This window comes from Vitis riparia, chromosome 7 (genome assembly GCF_004353265.1).
Source record: "Vitis riparia cultivar Riparia Gloire de Montpellier isolate 1030 chromosome 7, EGFV_Vit.rip_1.0, whole genome shotgun sequence".
Taxonomy (NCBI): Eukaryota; Viridiplantae; Streptophyta; class Magnoliopsida; order Vitales; family Vitaceae; genus Vitis; species Vitis riparia.
Window position 1 is genome coordinate 24,382,981 of NC_048437.1, and position 18,057 is coordinate 24,401,037.

Sequence of the window (18,057 nt, forward strand, 5' to 3'; positions counted from 1 at the left end):
AAGGCTTTGTGAGAACTTTACCTTGGACTAGTGGGGAAGTGTGCTTGAAGTATCAGTTACCCGGTGAAGATCTCGACGCTTTGATCTCGGTTACTAACGATGAGGATCTTGAACACATGATGCTCGAGTACGATCGATTGTGCCACCCATCCAACAAGCAGGCCAGACTCAGGTTATTTCTCTTCCGCTGACCCCTCCTGCATCCACCAGTTTCGGTTCCAACGAGACCAAATCGGAGCGGCAGTGGTTCGTGGACGCACTGAATTCTATGCAGATCCAGCCTCTGGAAGGTTCTTCACCTCAGGCGGCGGCCTCCGAGACCAATCCGTGGGGAAGTGTGCTTGAAGTATCAGTTACCCGGTGAAGATCTCGACGCTTTGATCTCGGTTACCAACGATGAGGATCTTGAACACATGATGCTCGAGTACGATCGATTGTGCCGCCCATCCAACAAGCAGGCCAGACTCAGGTTATTTCTCTTCCCGCTGACCCCTCCTGCATCCACCAGTTTCGGTTCCAACGAGACCAAATCGGAGCGGCAGTGGTTTGTGGACGCACTGAATTCTGTGCAGATCCAGCCTCTGGAAGGTTCTTCACCTTAGGCGGCGGCCTCCGAGACCAATCCGTGGGGAAGTGTGCTTGAAGTATCAGTTACCCGGTGAAGATCTTGACGCTTTGATCTTGGTTACCAATGATGAGGATCTTGAACACATGATGCTCGAGTACGATCGATTGTGCCGCCCATCCAACAAGCAGGCCAGACTTAGGTTATTTCTCTTCCCGCTGACCCCTCCTGCATCCACCAGTTTCGGTTCCAACGAGACCAAATCGGAGCGGCAATGGTTCGTGGACGCACTGAATTCTGTGCAGATCCAGCCTCTGGAAGGTTCTTTACCTCAGGTGGCGACCTCCGAGACCAATCCGTGGGGAAGTGTGCTTGAAGTATCAGTTACCCGGTGAAGATCTCGACGCTTTGATCTCGGTTACCAACGATGAGGATCTTGAACACATGATGCTCGAGTACGATCGATTGTGCCGCCCATCCAACAAGCAGGCCAGACTCAGGTTATTTCTCTTCCCGCTGACCCCTCCTGCATCCACCAGTTTCAGTTCCAACGAGACCAAATCGGAGCGGCAGTGGTTTGTGGACGCACTGAATTCTGTGCAGATCCAGCATCTGGAAGGTTCTTCACCTCAGGCGGCAACCTCCGAGACCAATCCGTATTTTCTGTTTGGGTTGGATAAAGGGCTCGCTCTGCCTCCCCCCGTGAAATTACAGGATCCAACGCCTCCACCCATGGTTCCAGATGTGCTTTCCAAGGATCATTCAGTGAGATCGGATCCAGGATCGGAAATTCCTTATAAATTATAATTTTAGAATTTAATTGAGGGTAAACTGGTCTAATAAAAATGTTAGGCCTTCAGAAGAATTATCAAATTTACCTACCCTCATCGGTAATTTTTTTCCCTAGCCTACCCTTAAGGGTAATTCTCCCAAAATAAAATGGGTAGCTGGCGGTTACCCGGGGCCCACAAAAGTGAAAACCAATGGCACGCAAAATGGTTACTTGGCTGTGACGCTGTTGACGCATCCACGCATAGCCACAAAATCTCTTCCATTTTTTTTGAACACTTCCCACTCTTCCTTTTCACATTTGAATATATAGGCTATGTTTCGTCGGGAAAAATGCGCGGTAAATAAAATAGAGAGGAAAAGTGAAAAAAATAAAAATAAAAATTAATAAATTATTTTTATATTTTTTTTTGAAATTTACTTTACTTTATTTTTTTTATTATATAAAAATTAAATAATTTTAAAATATATAAATTTATAATTAATTTTAATTATATTTAATTTTAAAAAAAAATTTATAGTAAAACTAAATATAAAAAAATTGTTTTCTTTTACATTTTTTTTTATAGGTACTTTATGAGAACTAGAGGTTTTCCCAAAGTGAAATTACACGGAAGCATACGAAATCAAAATTGTTGATTTTTAACACATCCAATCTCACCATTCTTTTAATGAACTTGAGAATTGAGAAATGGGAATGCTTTCATATGAGAGGTTTTCCCAAAGCGAAATTACACGGAAGCTTCCGAAATTAAAATCGTTGATTTCTAACACATCCAACTTCACAATTCTTTTAATGAACTTGAGAATTGAGAAATGAGAATGCTTTCATATGAGAGGCTTTCCCAAAGCGAAATTACACGGAAGCTTCCGAAATCAAAATCGTTGATTTCTAACACATCCAACTTCACCATTCTTTTAATAAACTTGAGAATTGAGAAATGGGAAGCTTCCAAAATCAAAATCGTTGATTTCTAACACATCCATCTTCACCATTCTTTTAATGAACTTGAGAATTGAGAAATGAGAATGCTTTCATATGAGAGGTTTTCCCAAAGCGAAATTACACGAAAGCTTCCGAAATCAAAATCATTGATTTCTAAGCACCGATTTGACATCTAATATTAACTATAGCTTACATCTAGGCAAACCAAATATATATATATATATATATATATATATATATATATATATATATATATATATATATATATATATATATATTGTTTTCCCTTCCCTGGTATTTGCTAATCACCAAACATACCAAGGTTTTGTTCAGGTTAGGTATCACTCTCTATCTAGTTTTTAATTTTAAATTTAAAAAATGCATATAGATAGGGTGTAAAATCAGGGACTCATTCAAAACCTATTATTAGAAAAAAAAATTATTAGAAAAAGATTAAAAACTACTTAAATTCAATTGAAAAATTATGTAAATAGTCATAACATAATTTAGAGTTTAAGGTCAGTGATTTAAGTGTTGGTTCACTCTCATGTAAAATTCTTATTAAAAAAAAAAATCATAAAACTAAGAATCACATATGAGTGTAAACCAACCAGGTATATTTCTTAAAAATTTATTTATTTTGACAAATTTTCCAAAAAAAAAAAAAAAAAAAGAAAAATTTTATACTTTTTTTTTTTTTTTTTCTTTAAGTCATCCACACATTAAAAAAATAATTTTCTAAAAATACTTTTTCCCCTGGTATTTGCTAATCACCAAACATACCAAGGTTTTGTTGAGGTTCGGTATCACTCTTTATCTGGTTTCTAATTTTTAAATTTAAATAATGCATAGGGATAGGGTATAAATGAGGGACTCATTCAAAATCTAATTTTAGCCCTACAGTACATTAAATTTAAATAATGCATAGGGATAGGGTATAAAATCAGGGACTCATTCAAAATCTATTTTTAGCCCCACAGTACACGTAGACAGTGAGTCTCTATGCCATGGTTTCCCCATAATGCATAGGGATAGGGCATAAAATCAGGACTCATTCAAAATCTATTTTTAGCCCCACAGTACACGAAGACACCAATAGGGGCAAGCTTGCCCTTTTTCAAATGATATGCACCAAACATATATATATATATATATATATATATATGGCGACTGACCCTACAGAAATGGACCTTGAAGTTCTGAGAGAGCGGGCACACTAAACAGTCTCTGCTGTTTAGAATTTTCTTCCGTGGGGATGAAAGAACTGCTAGGGGTTTTGCCAATGTATGAACCAGTGCTTTCTGCTTTATGAAGCAATTTGCAGAGCCCATCTCTGACAGAAATAGTATTACATAATGCTTAAATAAATTGAAATCTGGAGAGGCTGTAATGAAGCTCTGGGCTAAATGTAATCGGGTTGCTATGCATCTTTCCTGCTTCTACGTACAAGATAAGTTTGCCTTATTATCTGTATCTATGCTATATATGAATTATAACTTAATTTAAGTTATTTAAGTAATTAAGTATGTTTGGTAAAATAAGTTAATGATATAAGTTAAAGTAAATAACAACTTTAAGTAATAAGTAAAAATAATTAACTTAATTTTAAGTTCATTTTTTTTATGTTATCTTTTTATCTTCGTTTGTACTAATTATGTCTATGATCTCTTTTGCTATTCCATGACTTTCATTATTACTCGATTTCTTTTACCCTTATTATAATTTATGATAATAAATATATCAATTTAATGATTTAAAATCAGCTTAAATTATTAAGTAATAAATATTGAGTTTTACCAAACACCCTTACGAATTTGTTTACTTTTATTTATTTTTATATCTAAAAAGGCATCATCATCTCAATTATATCCATATGAGTCCTTTCAAACAACTTAAATAGTTTAGATAATATTTAAAAAATTAAACAATAACAAATCATTTAAATCATTGAGATAATATTTAGAAATAAGATATTTGTAAATTTAAAATTTTGAATAATAACAAATATGCATGGTTTCAAATTAGATTGTTTTTATTTACAACTTAATTAATCCTATTATTGTTTTATTTTATTAATTCAGATAATATTTTTTTAAAATTATCATAATTGAATTAAAATAATTTGAATATGAAAAGCTAAATATTATTACTAAATCTCAATTAAAAAAATGGGTTACTATTTTTTACCTAAAAAAATTGATTTAGACAATGTTTCTCTTTAAAAAAAAAAAAAAAAAGGAGAATCGGGCTTTAGACCCATTTGGCTTTGATAATTAATAAAAAGTCCTTCGAACACCCATAATTGATTATAAGGATATGAAATAGGAATAGACAAAAATACCCTTTTGACTTACCTCCATCATTTTTGTTTTTATACTACTACTCTTTATATATCACTTCCATAAAATTCTCCATTATTTAATTTTTTTTATTTTTTAAAAATAATTGAAAAATCAGCATTATTTTCTAAACAAAAATTATATTAATGATTCAAAAACTATTTTGGAAAATACTTTTGAAATTTTTTTTAATTTAAATGAAAAAAATTATCTTTTATATTTTAGAAGTAAATAATTTAATGATTAAAACACTATTTAAAATAAATATATTTACTATTTTTTTCTTTTATACTAAAAAATTATTTTAAAGTTTATTTTTTTTACTATTATAAAATAAAAAATTAATTTTTTTAATCTTTTTCCTTCTTTATTTTAATAATTTTTTTAACATAGACTTTTGGTAATAAGTTATATGAAATGTTGCAAATTTGTTTATTAATGAATTTTCTTAATAATTTGACTTGAAATTTTATTGAAAAGAAAGAAAGAAAGAAAGAGGACGGATGAAGAGTTTTTATTTTAAATATTCGATTAAAATATTTTTGTATTTAGAAATGGATTATATTAATATATAGTATAATAAAGATTGAATTTTTCTCATACAAAATGGTTGAATGGTATATTTACCAATTTTAAATGAAAACAAGTTAAAAATTGTATATATAGATTATATTTGAGTTTGGTTTTAAAATATTTTTTTAGTTTTTACTTCTTTTATTTTTAAAAATAATTTTTATTTTCTATATTGTCTCTTTTTTAAAATATGTTTAATTAAAAAAAGAAAATTATTTTTAAAAATGAAAATTGAATACCTTGTTTAATACTATTTTTTGTATGAAAATAATAAAAAGAATTAAATTTTATTTATTGATTATTCTTTTTTATTTTTTTCTATTAGTAATTTTAATAATAAAATAAAAAATATAATATGTTCACAATTAAATAAATGAATCGATCAATTGTATATTTTTTTTTCACAAAAATATAATATGTTCAAAAAAAAAATTGGATTTAAGTTTTTCGCCTCTTTTTCTTAATCAAACTATTAAAATCATATTTAATTTGTATCATTATAAATGCACTAAATGTACAAGGGGTGTAAAATATTACCATTTGTAAAAGATTTTAATCGATTCTAAATCACTCATTTATCTTTCTTGTCACCCATGAATTGCATACCCATATCATGCACTTTATTTAACTCTCATATAGAAATTCCAATACTTTCCCCAATAATGATGTTTGAGGAAAAAAATTTAACCCTAATTCATCCATTAGAAATATGGTTAACACACGTATGTGAACACATTACTTAGGAGGTATATATTACGTCATTATACAATAGTATTACACTAACTGTACAAGGGAAATGTACTAAGTATACAAGGGTGTACAAAACTACAATTTGTGAAAGATTTTAATCAATTCTGAATCACTTCTTCATTTTCCTTGTCACTCACGAATTACATATCCATGTCATGCACTTTATTTAACTCTCACATGGAAATTCCGATACTTTCCCTAGTAATAATGTTTGAGGAAAAAAAGTTAACCCTAATTCATCCACCATTTTCTCAACCAAACCATTAGAAATATGGTCAACATACTTACGTAGACACATAATTTAAAAGAGATATATTGCATCATTGTACAACGGCGTTACACTAACTGTACAAGAGAAATGTATTAAGTATACAAGGGTGAACAAGGTTACCATTTGTGAAAGATTTTAATCAATTTTGAATCAATTCTTTATTTTTCTTGTCACCTACGAATTGTATATAAAATTTGCACTATTATATAAGGGTGTTATATTCAATATACAAAGCAAATATACTAACTATATAAGACAAAAATACTAACTGTACAACGGGTGTATAAGACTACATTTTATGCAAGATTTCAACCAATTCTGAACCTTTTATTTTTCTTGTCACCTAAGGATTAAACACTTTTCCCCCACACATTCCTTCACCTAAAAATTGTTACAATTTGAATTTTTAAATTTCATCATCCAAAATTTATAATTGCATATTTCGTTTGAGTAGTTTTAACAATTTTTTTTAGTACATTTATATCTCATATAAAGGAAAATTAACCACAATATTAGGTACTACCTTTTTTGTGAAATCATGTATGAGGAAAAAAAAAAAAAAAAGAATATTATGATACATTTGCTTGACTTGATGACATCGTATTTTAATAATTTAAACCATGTCAAGTCCACATCTATTCCATATTTAAAAGGGTATTTTAATATTTTTCAAATTATTAAATTATAATACATTATTTAATTAAAAATTAATTTTCACCATTAGTTAAAAATGACCATGTTACAAAAGAATATATTAAAACAATATTTATGTATTATCCATAAAATAGAGAAAATATTCAAATAATTGTCTATAACCTTAAAGATATTTATATAAAAAATAACTTTTATATATATACATATTAGATAAAAAAAAAAAAAGAATAATACCATTTTTAAGGTGTTTAAAAAATATTTATTATATATTTTGTAAGTTTGAAAAAAAAAAATATTTTATGAGGTGTTTAAAAAATATTTACTTAAAAAAAATAGTAATAATAATTTTTAACCATTAATTTTTAATATTTTTTTGAGAGAAAAATAATTTGTGGAAATAGTGACATCCCACCAATTAATACGTGAGAGAAAGGTAAAGTGAATAGAGAGAGAGGGAAAGAGAGAATGAGAGAGAAGTGGTAAGCCCATTGTCTTTTTTCATTTTTGACCGTTAAGGGCATTTCAGGAAATTTTGAAAAGTAATGTCCTTCAACTTAATTTTTCACTATTTCATTAGGTCTTGGACTTAAATATAAAAGATATAAGGATCTTGGACCAATTTTCAAGCTCAATTGGGTGTAAAACACAATTCTCCCAAAAAATTATCATAATTTATTTAAAAATAATAATATTTCATAATTAATCTATTTAATAAATTCTTCATATATTTATATATTTATCATTCCCAATTTCTCTTAAAAAATTATAATAATTTAATTAAAATAATTTTATTCTTTGTATTTCATTTTACTTCTTACCATTTTTTCTTATTTTATTAGTTTATTAATCAAAAATTATACTCAAATATCATCCATATTTTACAAATTTTGAACATTATGATGGAATAATTTGAACATTATAATGTATTAACTTTTATTCCAATTATAAAGAAAAAAGTTAGATAATAAACATAAAAAATTCAAACGTAATAACCAATCTTTTCATCTCATTAATTTTTTTTTCTTAAATATATACATCCCATTAAATTTTATTATGCTTTTTTATACATATAAAACTTTTTTTTATATTAAACTTATATATAAAAATCCATTTTTTTTTCAAAATAAGATTTTTTATAGTAAATATTTCTTGTTGTTTATCTTATTATTATAGTATTTCATGTAAAATCTTTTTTTCAAAATAAGTTTTTAGTATAACCATAATTTATAAATTTATATAGAACTATATTTTTAAATGATATATATATTTTTTAAAATATTATATTTCTTTTATAAAATTTTATTAAAAAATACAAATAGTTGTGAAAAAAAAACCTTACGAAAGTAAGAGATTTAAAAAGCCAGTCTTTTCTCTCATTAAATCAAGAACCTTTTCAATTCATTTTCCCCATTATATGAGATGTCATTATAATGTCAACTTTAAGAATTCAATTTCCTTTTAACTTCATATTTGATGTCTTTTAATTTTGTCTCTTATAAATAGACCCATGTTTTCAATCCATAGGTCATGAAACCCATGTTCTCAATGCATAGGGCATGGAACTTCTATTTCCCTTTCTCTTTGCTTCCTTATTATTTAATTCCTTTCCCTAACCAATTTCTATGGCATCCACCTCTCTGTTGAAGGGACCTTTACTCCACAAGCATTTTTTCAAAGCAAGAATTCAATTGATTGGCAGAAAAATACACCATTAAAAAGCATAGCTTGGAAGTCACCATTAAAAAGGGATTCAAATGGACAGTTGTTTACAATCCAAAGGAAATCACACCAGTGACTTTGAAAGAAAATCCAAGAAACAGTAGGAGCTCTGAAATGGAAAACAAGAAAGATACGCACAACATGATGCTAAGAGATTGATAAGCCCTTATACACTGGCATTTGCTTGCTCATTATTATCCTCATTCTCGCCAGACATCTCTTCCAATGATTTTCCTTTTGACTCAGGCACCATGAAGGTGAAGACGAATCCTAAAAGGTTGATACCACCCAATACAAGGAGTGCATTCTTCACACCTATGCCTGCTGGGTACCCTGCATCTGCCTTGGCCTTGTCCTTACTCTGAGCCAAATACAAGAACCCAAATGCACCCACAATTGCCCCAGCCTTCCCAGATGCTGCTGATATGCCGTGGCATGTTGACCTGAACCTTGCTGGGAAGATCTCAGCTGGCACCACAAATGTAGTGGCATTGGGTCCAAAATTTGCAAAGAAGAAGGTCAATGAGTACATTACCACGAACCCGATTCTGTTGTCCTTACGAGTCCAGTGGTCGTACGGAAAGGCCAGTGCAAACATGAACACTGTCATGAAGAAGAAGCCCATCAACTGAATAGCAAATCTTCCCATACGGTCGATGAAAGCCACTGTAAACCAGTACCCTGGGACAGTACTGCATAGAGCAATAAGCGTTTGCGCCTTTGCAATTTTGTATACTTCATCAATGGCATTCATAGTCTTTGCTGGAGGAATCCACCCAATTGCGCTGAAGATGTCCTTCTGGAACAGATTTTGACTGTAGAATGCAATGTCAAGCAAGAACCATGTGCTTGCAGTCCCGAACAAGTGAACCCCATGGCGACGAACAAACTCCTTGGAGAATAAACCATACGCTTTGGTCACCTCCTCAACCTTTTGAGGTTCTGCCTCAATGTCCACCTGCAAAACCTTTGACATATCTGAAGCAGCCTTTTTAGCATTCTTAGCAACCAGAGCAGTGTATCTAGCAGTTTCTGGCATTTTCGTCCTCGAGTAATAAGTGAGGGCAGCAGGAAGTGCTCCAACCATTAGAATGATCCTCCAAACATAATCAGCCTGCGGCACAGTTGAGGCAATTGCATCAACCTCATAAGCAGGGGCACTGAACTTGGCCTTGAATGCGGTCGAGACTATAATTGCAAACAAACCGCCAGCCAAAATCCCAAAGCCTTGCATGGCAAAGACAGCAGCAATGAAGGCACCACGAGTCTTCTTATTAGCATATTCAGACATGATGGTGGCTGAAAGAGGGTAATCACCACCAATCCCAAACCCAAGCCAGAACCGGAAGAAGCATAGAGTGCTCATAACAGCTTTTGGGCTACTGCCAAAGGAAAGCCCCGAAGCAACAGAGCATATAACCATGAGCATAAGAGTCATGCCATAGACCCGCTTCCGGCCCATTTTGTCCCCAAGCCAGCCAAAGAATAGCTGGCCAGCAAGAGTTCCAAATAAGGCCACCCCATTAACAGCAGCAGACACATTAGGAGGAAGCGTCCCAGGCTTGGCTGCACCATCCACATGGTAGTATAGGCGACCGAGCAGTTTCGTGACGAGGGATATGCAGAAGAGATCATAGGCATCAGTGAAGAACCCCATTCCAGCAATGATGATTGCAGTGAAATGATACCATTGTGTTTTTGCTACGTCCAGTGCGTTGAGCACCTGCAATTGTTCCCTGGCCATGCCTCACTACCTCCCCCTCTCTGTTATCTCTTCCTAAGGAATATCCGCAGAAGTCCAAAACAAAAACGAACAAATGATAAGAAGAAGAAACACCCAATTCCCTTTATTTGTGTGACTTTTCTACACGAATTTCGTTGCAGTCTGTCATAGTAAACTACTGACCTAACCAAACCATTGCACATTCAGGTAACAATTATAGCGACAATGAACAAAATTAATGGAGAAGTAAAATTTATATAACCACTAGGCCTTTTTTGTGGGACGAAGGCTCAACTCAAGAGCTCCACTTTCCTTTCTCTTCTCAAATTCTACCCATATATGATCTCACTGAGGTGATGTTTTTAAAGGGCAAATTTTTAGAAGGTTTCGATCATTGATGAGAAGATGATGCAAAAAAAAAAAAAAAAAAAAGAATTCTACAAATTTTTCTTTTTGGTGGGGTTGTTGGTGTTTGGTTTGATCTAAACCCTTATACGGAAATGAAACGCACTTCTTTAATTAATAAATAAGAAAAAGTTCCCACAATCTTCTAGAAAAGTGAACTGAAAGACTCCATGTCCACGGGAAAAGCAAAGAAAAGACAATTTAGGCAGGAACTCTGGTCTCACACATACCCACTACCCCACGCAAGCGAACAGAACCTTTGGCTGAAGCTTATATTTTAACAGATCTTTCGTTATAAATTCAAAAAATACCCACATCATCTGCCAAACAAATAATTTCATCTCCATTGCACACTGACAATAAATCAAATGACGAAATGTAGAATAAAATCACAAACAAACAATTTTGGTCCTTGAAAAAAAAATATCAAAATTAGATGTCAAATTAACAGGAAAAAGTAAAAAAAAAAAAAAACAGAGCATCTAAATTAGTTGAATGAACAAGAATAATAATACTTGCAAAGAAAACTTGGCTGAGCGATTGACGTTGAAGCATAATATTAGATCCAAAGAAATAGTGGTTTCAGCAAGAAAACGAAAGATAATAAAAATATGTTCGCATGAATTTGAAAATTAAACAAAAGCGAGGGGAAAATCATAAATTCAGAGGCGTAATTCAGGCAAAAATAAACGGATAAAGAAAAAGAATGTGAATTTCAATGCTCTACGGCCGATCAAAGTCGAACCACCACCTTTGCATGCGAACAAAAAAACAATAAAAAGAAGGCTGTGACACTGACCTGTTTCTGTTTCCTTTTATCTTTCTCGAGAAAGTGAGAGAAAGTGGAAAGAGAAAGAGAAAGAGGAAAGAGAATTAGGTGGCGATGGAAGGCAGGGGTGAGATGAGTATTTATACGAATCGGACTCTCGCCAAACAACCAGAATCTTCACCGGTATATTCCCTTTTTTTTCGCGCCAACACTCAGTCAATAAATCGTTTCCCACTAAGACGTCGTTTTGGATCTCACTGTTCAAATTTTTTTTACCGTTTAATAAATTAAAAATTAACGAAGTCCCAAAATAAGCGGCGCTGAGTTGGCCCCCAACTGTGCATTTTCCTAAATTATTATTTTTTTTAAATTATCAAAACCGTCAAAATCGTCGAAACTCTAAATATAAAAAAAACTTTTCACATTTGCGGAGACGACGCTTACTTCTTTTTCTAATATTTATACCAAATTAAATCAATGAATAGGAACAAATCAACGGATATATATTTTTTCGGCTATGGTTAATGGATATTCTTAGATCATGATTCTATTTATATTATGATTTCATTTCTATAAGAATTTTTAAATTCCTTTCCAGTTTTAGATTTCTCAACAACAACCTCTTACCTCATAAATGTATTACAAATTCATGAATCATCCCAAGGATTTTTATATTTGTATATTTGTTTGTATAGTGTATATCTACTATGCACACAACACAAAATAGATGGTTAATCCATTTTCATAAAACGATTATTCGATTTTTTTCCTCTTTGGATCACAATTTAATAAAAACTTCTCGAGTTATCCTAATCTCTAGGAAAAATTCTTTGATTCTTCAACTTCTATGAAATTGGAATAGTTATCTTTATTAGTATACTACTATATTTAGATGAATTTGGATGAATCAGATTTAAATATTTCTTATTGATTCGTGTAAAAAAGAATCGATTTGAGTAGAAGGTAACATGCATTGGCTTTCGGACTGTTTGAAGGCAATTTCATCCATTAATTTAATTTTTCCATTTAACATCATAGATCTGGTACCAAGGTTTACTAAGTGTTCTGACGTTCCCCTACCCACAAAATAGCTTTATTATTCTATTATACGATTATAGGTAAATATTTAAGATTTCTTCCACTTTTTTTTTTCTTTCTAAAATAATCTTATCATTTCTAATTTTTCTTTTTTAATTTATTCAATAAAAAATAAATTAAAATCTAATAAATGCAAAAAAATTGGTTTGAATTAATTTGTTTTTTTGATCCAAATTTTAAACAATTCTTTTAATGTCTATTCAATTTATATGATAATAATTTATTATTATTTTAATGGTTATTTCAATTTTCTTTTTTTTAAAAAAATTAATATTTCAAGATGATATAAGTTTTTCATGCAAAAATTTCTAAAATAACCTTATAATTTCTATTATATACACTTATATTATATCATTATTATATGTGATTAGTTCATATAATGTTTCAGGACAACCTATAATTTATATAATGTTTCGAGACAACCTATAAATTGATTTCCCTTTATATAACTTTTCGCACGTATCAATTTGTATCAATTTATTCTCTTTATATACATCTATACTATATAACGTGTTTTGATATATATATTTCAAAAATAGTCTAATTATTTTATCATATGGCTTATATCCTATCATTATTATATATAATTAATTTAGATTTCTTATCATTATTATATATCCATTTTTTTTCCAAAATAGTGTTGTCATTTTTATTATATGCTATTATATTCTATCATTATTATATGTACTTAATTCAGAAAATTTGTATGGATAACTTATAAATTGATTTCCCTTGATATGACTTTTTGTTATATACCCATTCACATCTATTTATTTTCTTTATATACATCTATATCTATACTATATAAAAGTAACAAGTGTTTTGACACTTTTTTTTTCCTTTCAAAAATAGTCTTATTATTTTTATTGTATGCACTTATCATTATTATATGTAATTAATTTAGATTTCTTATCATTATTATATATCCACTTCTTTTTTCTTCCCAACATAGCCTTGTCATTTCTATTATAGGCACTTATATTCTATCATTATTATATGTAATTAATTCTTTCTAGACAACTTATAAATTGATTTAGATAATGTTTCTCTTTTACAAAAATTATCATATTTTTTTAATGTGTATTCAATTCATATGATAGTAATATATTATTGTTTTAATGGTTATTTCAATTTTTAGAAAAAATTTAATAAATTGATTATATATTTAGTATTATATTAATTCAAAGTACTCATTGTTACATTAATTCATATTGATTTTTATAATAAATATATCAAAATAAATATTAAGAATCATTATCTATTTCTTTTATATTTTTCATCAAAAAAATCTCTTATTAAAAAAAATATTTTTTTTTCCATATCATTTCATTTCTCATAATGACTTTTTATATATATTCATATTCATTCATTACCTTTATATGATTTTTCGTACATAACCATTCATATCCATTTATTCTCTTTATATACATTCACTCATGTACAAACCTACCATTCATTTATTATTGAGTTGTTTTTCACTTCATCAAAATACCAATTTATTTTGTATTTCCCATTCAAAAAATTAAAAACCAAAATCATTATCAATTTATTGTATAAATAGTAGGTGCACACATGCCATGTGGATGTAGATGTGTGAGCCATGTTAAAATTATGATAACTTTAGAGATGATAATTTAATGTTTGAAAATAATTTTTTAATAATAAATGTGTTATTATTAGGTTAACTAAAATTAAAATTAAGTATGCATTTGTTTTCTATAATCATTTAGATCTTTGGTTTTTCTATTATAATTTTAAAGAATTGTCAAATAAATTTATTATGGTAATTTTACATATTAGAGTGAGTTGTAGAATATTAATAATTTAATATTTTAAAATGATTTTCCCTTTTGAATAATAAATATATTATTACTTTTGAATAAAAGTTAAAACTGTGCATTTGTTTTTTTTTATAATTATTTAGAATTTTAGTTTTCTCTTATCACTCTTTAAAATAATTTTTTTAATCAAAATTGATCATAGTAACTTTAAGGGGCAAAATCATAGTAACATTTGACTTATTGTTAGCATAATTTCTCTCAAAGACTTGAGGTAATATCAATAATTTAATGATTTAATATCTAAAATTAATTTATTAATAATTAGTTGGGATGATACCTTATGAGGCTTTGTATGGTAGAAGGTGTAGATACTTGTTTTGTTGGGATGAAATTAGTGTAAGGAAACTCTTACGTCCAATGAAGTCTCGTGTTGGTTCAAGTTACTATAGAAAAAAAATTACATTATTAGAAAAAGATTAAAAACTACTTAAATTCAACTAAAATATTATGCAAATAATCATAACATAATTTAGAGTTTAAGGTCGAAGGTTTCAACCTGTTGGTTCACTCTCATGTAAAATCCTTATTAAAAAAAAATTATAAAACTAAGAATCACATATAAGAGCAAACAAAGAAAAATTTACTTTTCTTGACTAGAAGTTTTCCAAAAAAGAGAAAAAATTTATACTTTTCTTTTCTTTCTACTTTCTTTTTCTTAACTCATCCAAATATTACAAAAATAATTCTCTAAAAATACATTTTCCCCTAGTATTTGCTAATCGCCAAACATACCAAGGTTTTGTTCAGGTTAGGTATAGACTCTTTATTTAGTTTCTAATTTTAAATTTAAAAAATGCATGGAGATAGGGTATAAAATCAAGGACTCATTCAAAATCTATTTTTAGCCTTACAGTAGAGGATGAAAAACAATATTTTATTTCAGGAGCTCTTTTTATTATTAATAAAAACGAAGAGCAATTTTGAGTAAAAAAAATTCATACTATATCTAGAGTTTGTGATTCTAAAAAGCAATTTTAATCTATTTTTTTTAAAATAAAAGTTTTGTAAAATTTAAAATACTTTTAAAAATCACTTATAACATATTGACGGTATTTTTACTCAAAATATTTTTAATAAAAGTGTTTTCTTTAAAAATATTTTTAAGAAAATCATTTATTAATTGTTTTTTCATAAAAGATTACAAATGATTTTTTAACATTATAATTGATTTTTCATATTTTTAAAAGTGTTTTCTAAATTTTGCTAAACACCTAAATTTTTTTCAAAAACATATTTTACGCTAAAAATTCTTTATAAAATCACTGTCAAAGGGGATTAAAAACGCGTCTTTGAATCACTATCAAACAAGCACTTAAAGTTCGTTTGACAATGATTCCATGAAATACTTTTAGCCTAAAAAGTGTTTTAGAAAAAATATTAGGTATTTGGTAAAATTTAGGAAATACTTTAAAATTTTGAAAATTCATTTATAGTATTAAAAAATCACTTATATTTTTTGAAAAAACACTTTATAAATGATTCTTTTAAGAACACTTCCTGAAAAAATATTTTCACTAAAAACACTTCGAGTGGAAATACTATTAAACACACTGTAAAAATTATTTATAGTATTTTATGAAGAAACACGTTATATATGATTTTCTTAAAAATACTTTTAAAAAAAACATTTTCACTAAAATATTTCAAGTAGAAACACTTTCAAACACACTCTAATTTTACAATTATACTTTAATACTTATTCTTAGGTATGTTAACAATAATTAGGGCTGAAAACAATTACAAAAATAGTTTTTAAGAATAACTTTATAATTTTTTTTAGAATAAAAAATTAAAATATTATTAACTTAGTATTTTAAAATATTTTATTTTCAATCATTTATCATATATTGTATAATTATTTTTAAAAATAAATAAAAACAATCGAAAATAATTTAAAATCATCCTTAAAAATATATTAAAATCATCCAAACACAGTGTATATTTTTCCAGTTGATCATTTTTTAATATTTGTATTAGTTAATACCTATTTTTCATTTTTAAGACTATTTTAGTTCTATTTACTTCGGGCCAAACCTTAATCTTGATTTTTAAATATAAATATATTTTAATTTAATTTAAATTTAAATATTACTATTAAGTATCTATCTCTCTATATCCGTTTTATTTAAATTTTAAAATAAGTTGTTTTAAGATTTAAATTTTTTATTTTTTAACTTATCATTTTTTTTAAAAGATAATTTTATCTTAAGAGAAAAGGCAAAAATAAAAGTTTTTTGTGGACCTCGCATTTCGGCTCAATGCGTTTCCCACTCAACGCGCGAGACTCGATCTTGATTTGAAAAAAATTGATTTTATTTATAAAATAAAAAATGACTTGGAGTCGCCACTTATTTTTGTTTTATTTTTAAAGGGTAAACAAAATAAGAAAGAAAAAACCTAAGTGTAACTCCTTGTTTTGGAAAAGGTGGTCTGCGAAAAATCGGATCGGGTTCAGGGGTCAGGTTACTTATCGGGAAGGTACGGTAAAAACCGTAGCACCCCTCTAAGCCCCTAAAGTCGGGTCTCTACTAATAAAGTGAAGCAATCATGACAACGGACGAGTAAAACAGTGAATACCCAGAACTATCATGCACATATGAAAATCAAAACATGCATATAGAAATACCAGAATGGGAATAAATACGTACCTGGGTGACGAGTCACAATGCGCTTGTCAAAAAGTGAGGTTAGTACACAATTAAAGAATAATTTCAAGCATGTCATAGGGCATAATAGAAACAATCATGCATGACAACTAAATCAATCAATTATAAAGTCACATATGTGGGGCGCCCCACCAAAGCCCGTTTATTTTTGCATGAATTAATTCCATAAACTCCATTATTCGGAATTACGAGATTGAATCTATGCTTACTTCAAAACATTTTAAAAAACAGAAGAGTTGTGAAAATTGCTTGCCAGAAAGAAAGATGACAACAAAATTTTATTGGAAATGAGACTCTTAGGTGATCTTAAAAACTCTTAAGGATGAAAGATATGATGCTTTGAAATGGTTTAAAAAAAGAAGTTATAAAACGAGGATCCGGGCATGTCTGACGAGGGAAACTGAATCGCCCCCCTCTCCCATCCGGCGTCAGGCGTCGGATGTGAGACATCTGGAGAAAGCGGAACGTCGGCCGGACAGAATTCCGGATGCGAGACATCCGGAGGAGGTGGAATGTCGGCAGGACAGAATTCCGGATGTGAGACATCCGGAGAAGGTGGGATGTCGGCGGGACAGGGGTTCTGGATGTGAGACATCCGGATAAGGTGGGGTGTTGGTGGATAGGATTTCCGGATGTGAGACATCCGGAGAAGGTGGAATGGCGGCGAGGCAGGGGTTCCGGATGTGAGACATCCGGAAAAGGTGAAATGGCGGCCGGGGCAGGATTCCGGATGGGAGACATCCGGAGAAGGGAATGGCGGCCAGACAGAAATCTCCCTCGGGTGGAATGACGGCAGGGCAGGGTTCTGGATGTGAGACATCCGAAAAAGGTGAAATGGCGGCCGGGCAGGATTCCGGATGCGAGACATTCGGAGAAGGGAATGGCGGCCGGACAGAAATCTCCCCAGGGTGGAATGAGCTATGCTGCGCGTCGCAAGGGGGACCGTCTA

General features: G+C 30.0%; 1 protein-coding gene across 1 annotated transcript; it reads right to left on the reverse strand.

The window, feature by feature from the left end:
* Positions 1 to 8,591: 8,591 nt before the first annotated feature.
* On the reverse strand, positions 8,592 to 11,606 carry LOC117917873 (probable inorganic phosphate transporter 1-7). Its single transcript, XM_034834326.1, has 2 exons — positions 11,534 to 11,606; positions 8,592 to 10,383 (listed from the first exon to the last, which is right to left on the reverse strand). The coding sequence occupies exon 2, from the start codon at positions 10,348 to 10,350 to the stop codon at positions 8,773 to 8,775; it is 1,578 nt and encodes a 525-aa protein (XP_034690217.1). The 5' UTR covers positions 10,351 to 10,383; positions 11,534 to 11,606; the 3' UTR covers positions 8,592 to 8,772.
* Positions 11,607 to 18,057: the final 6,451 nt, after the last annotated feature.

Coding starts and splice junctions, on each gene's coding strand:
- LOC117917873 (XM_034834326.1), bottom strand. CDS start 10,350: ATGGCCAGGGAACAATTGCAGGTGCTCAACGCACTGGACGTAGCAAAA.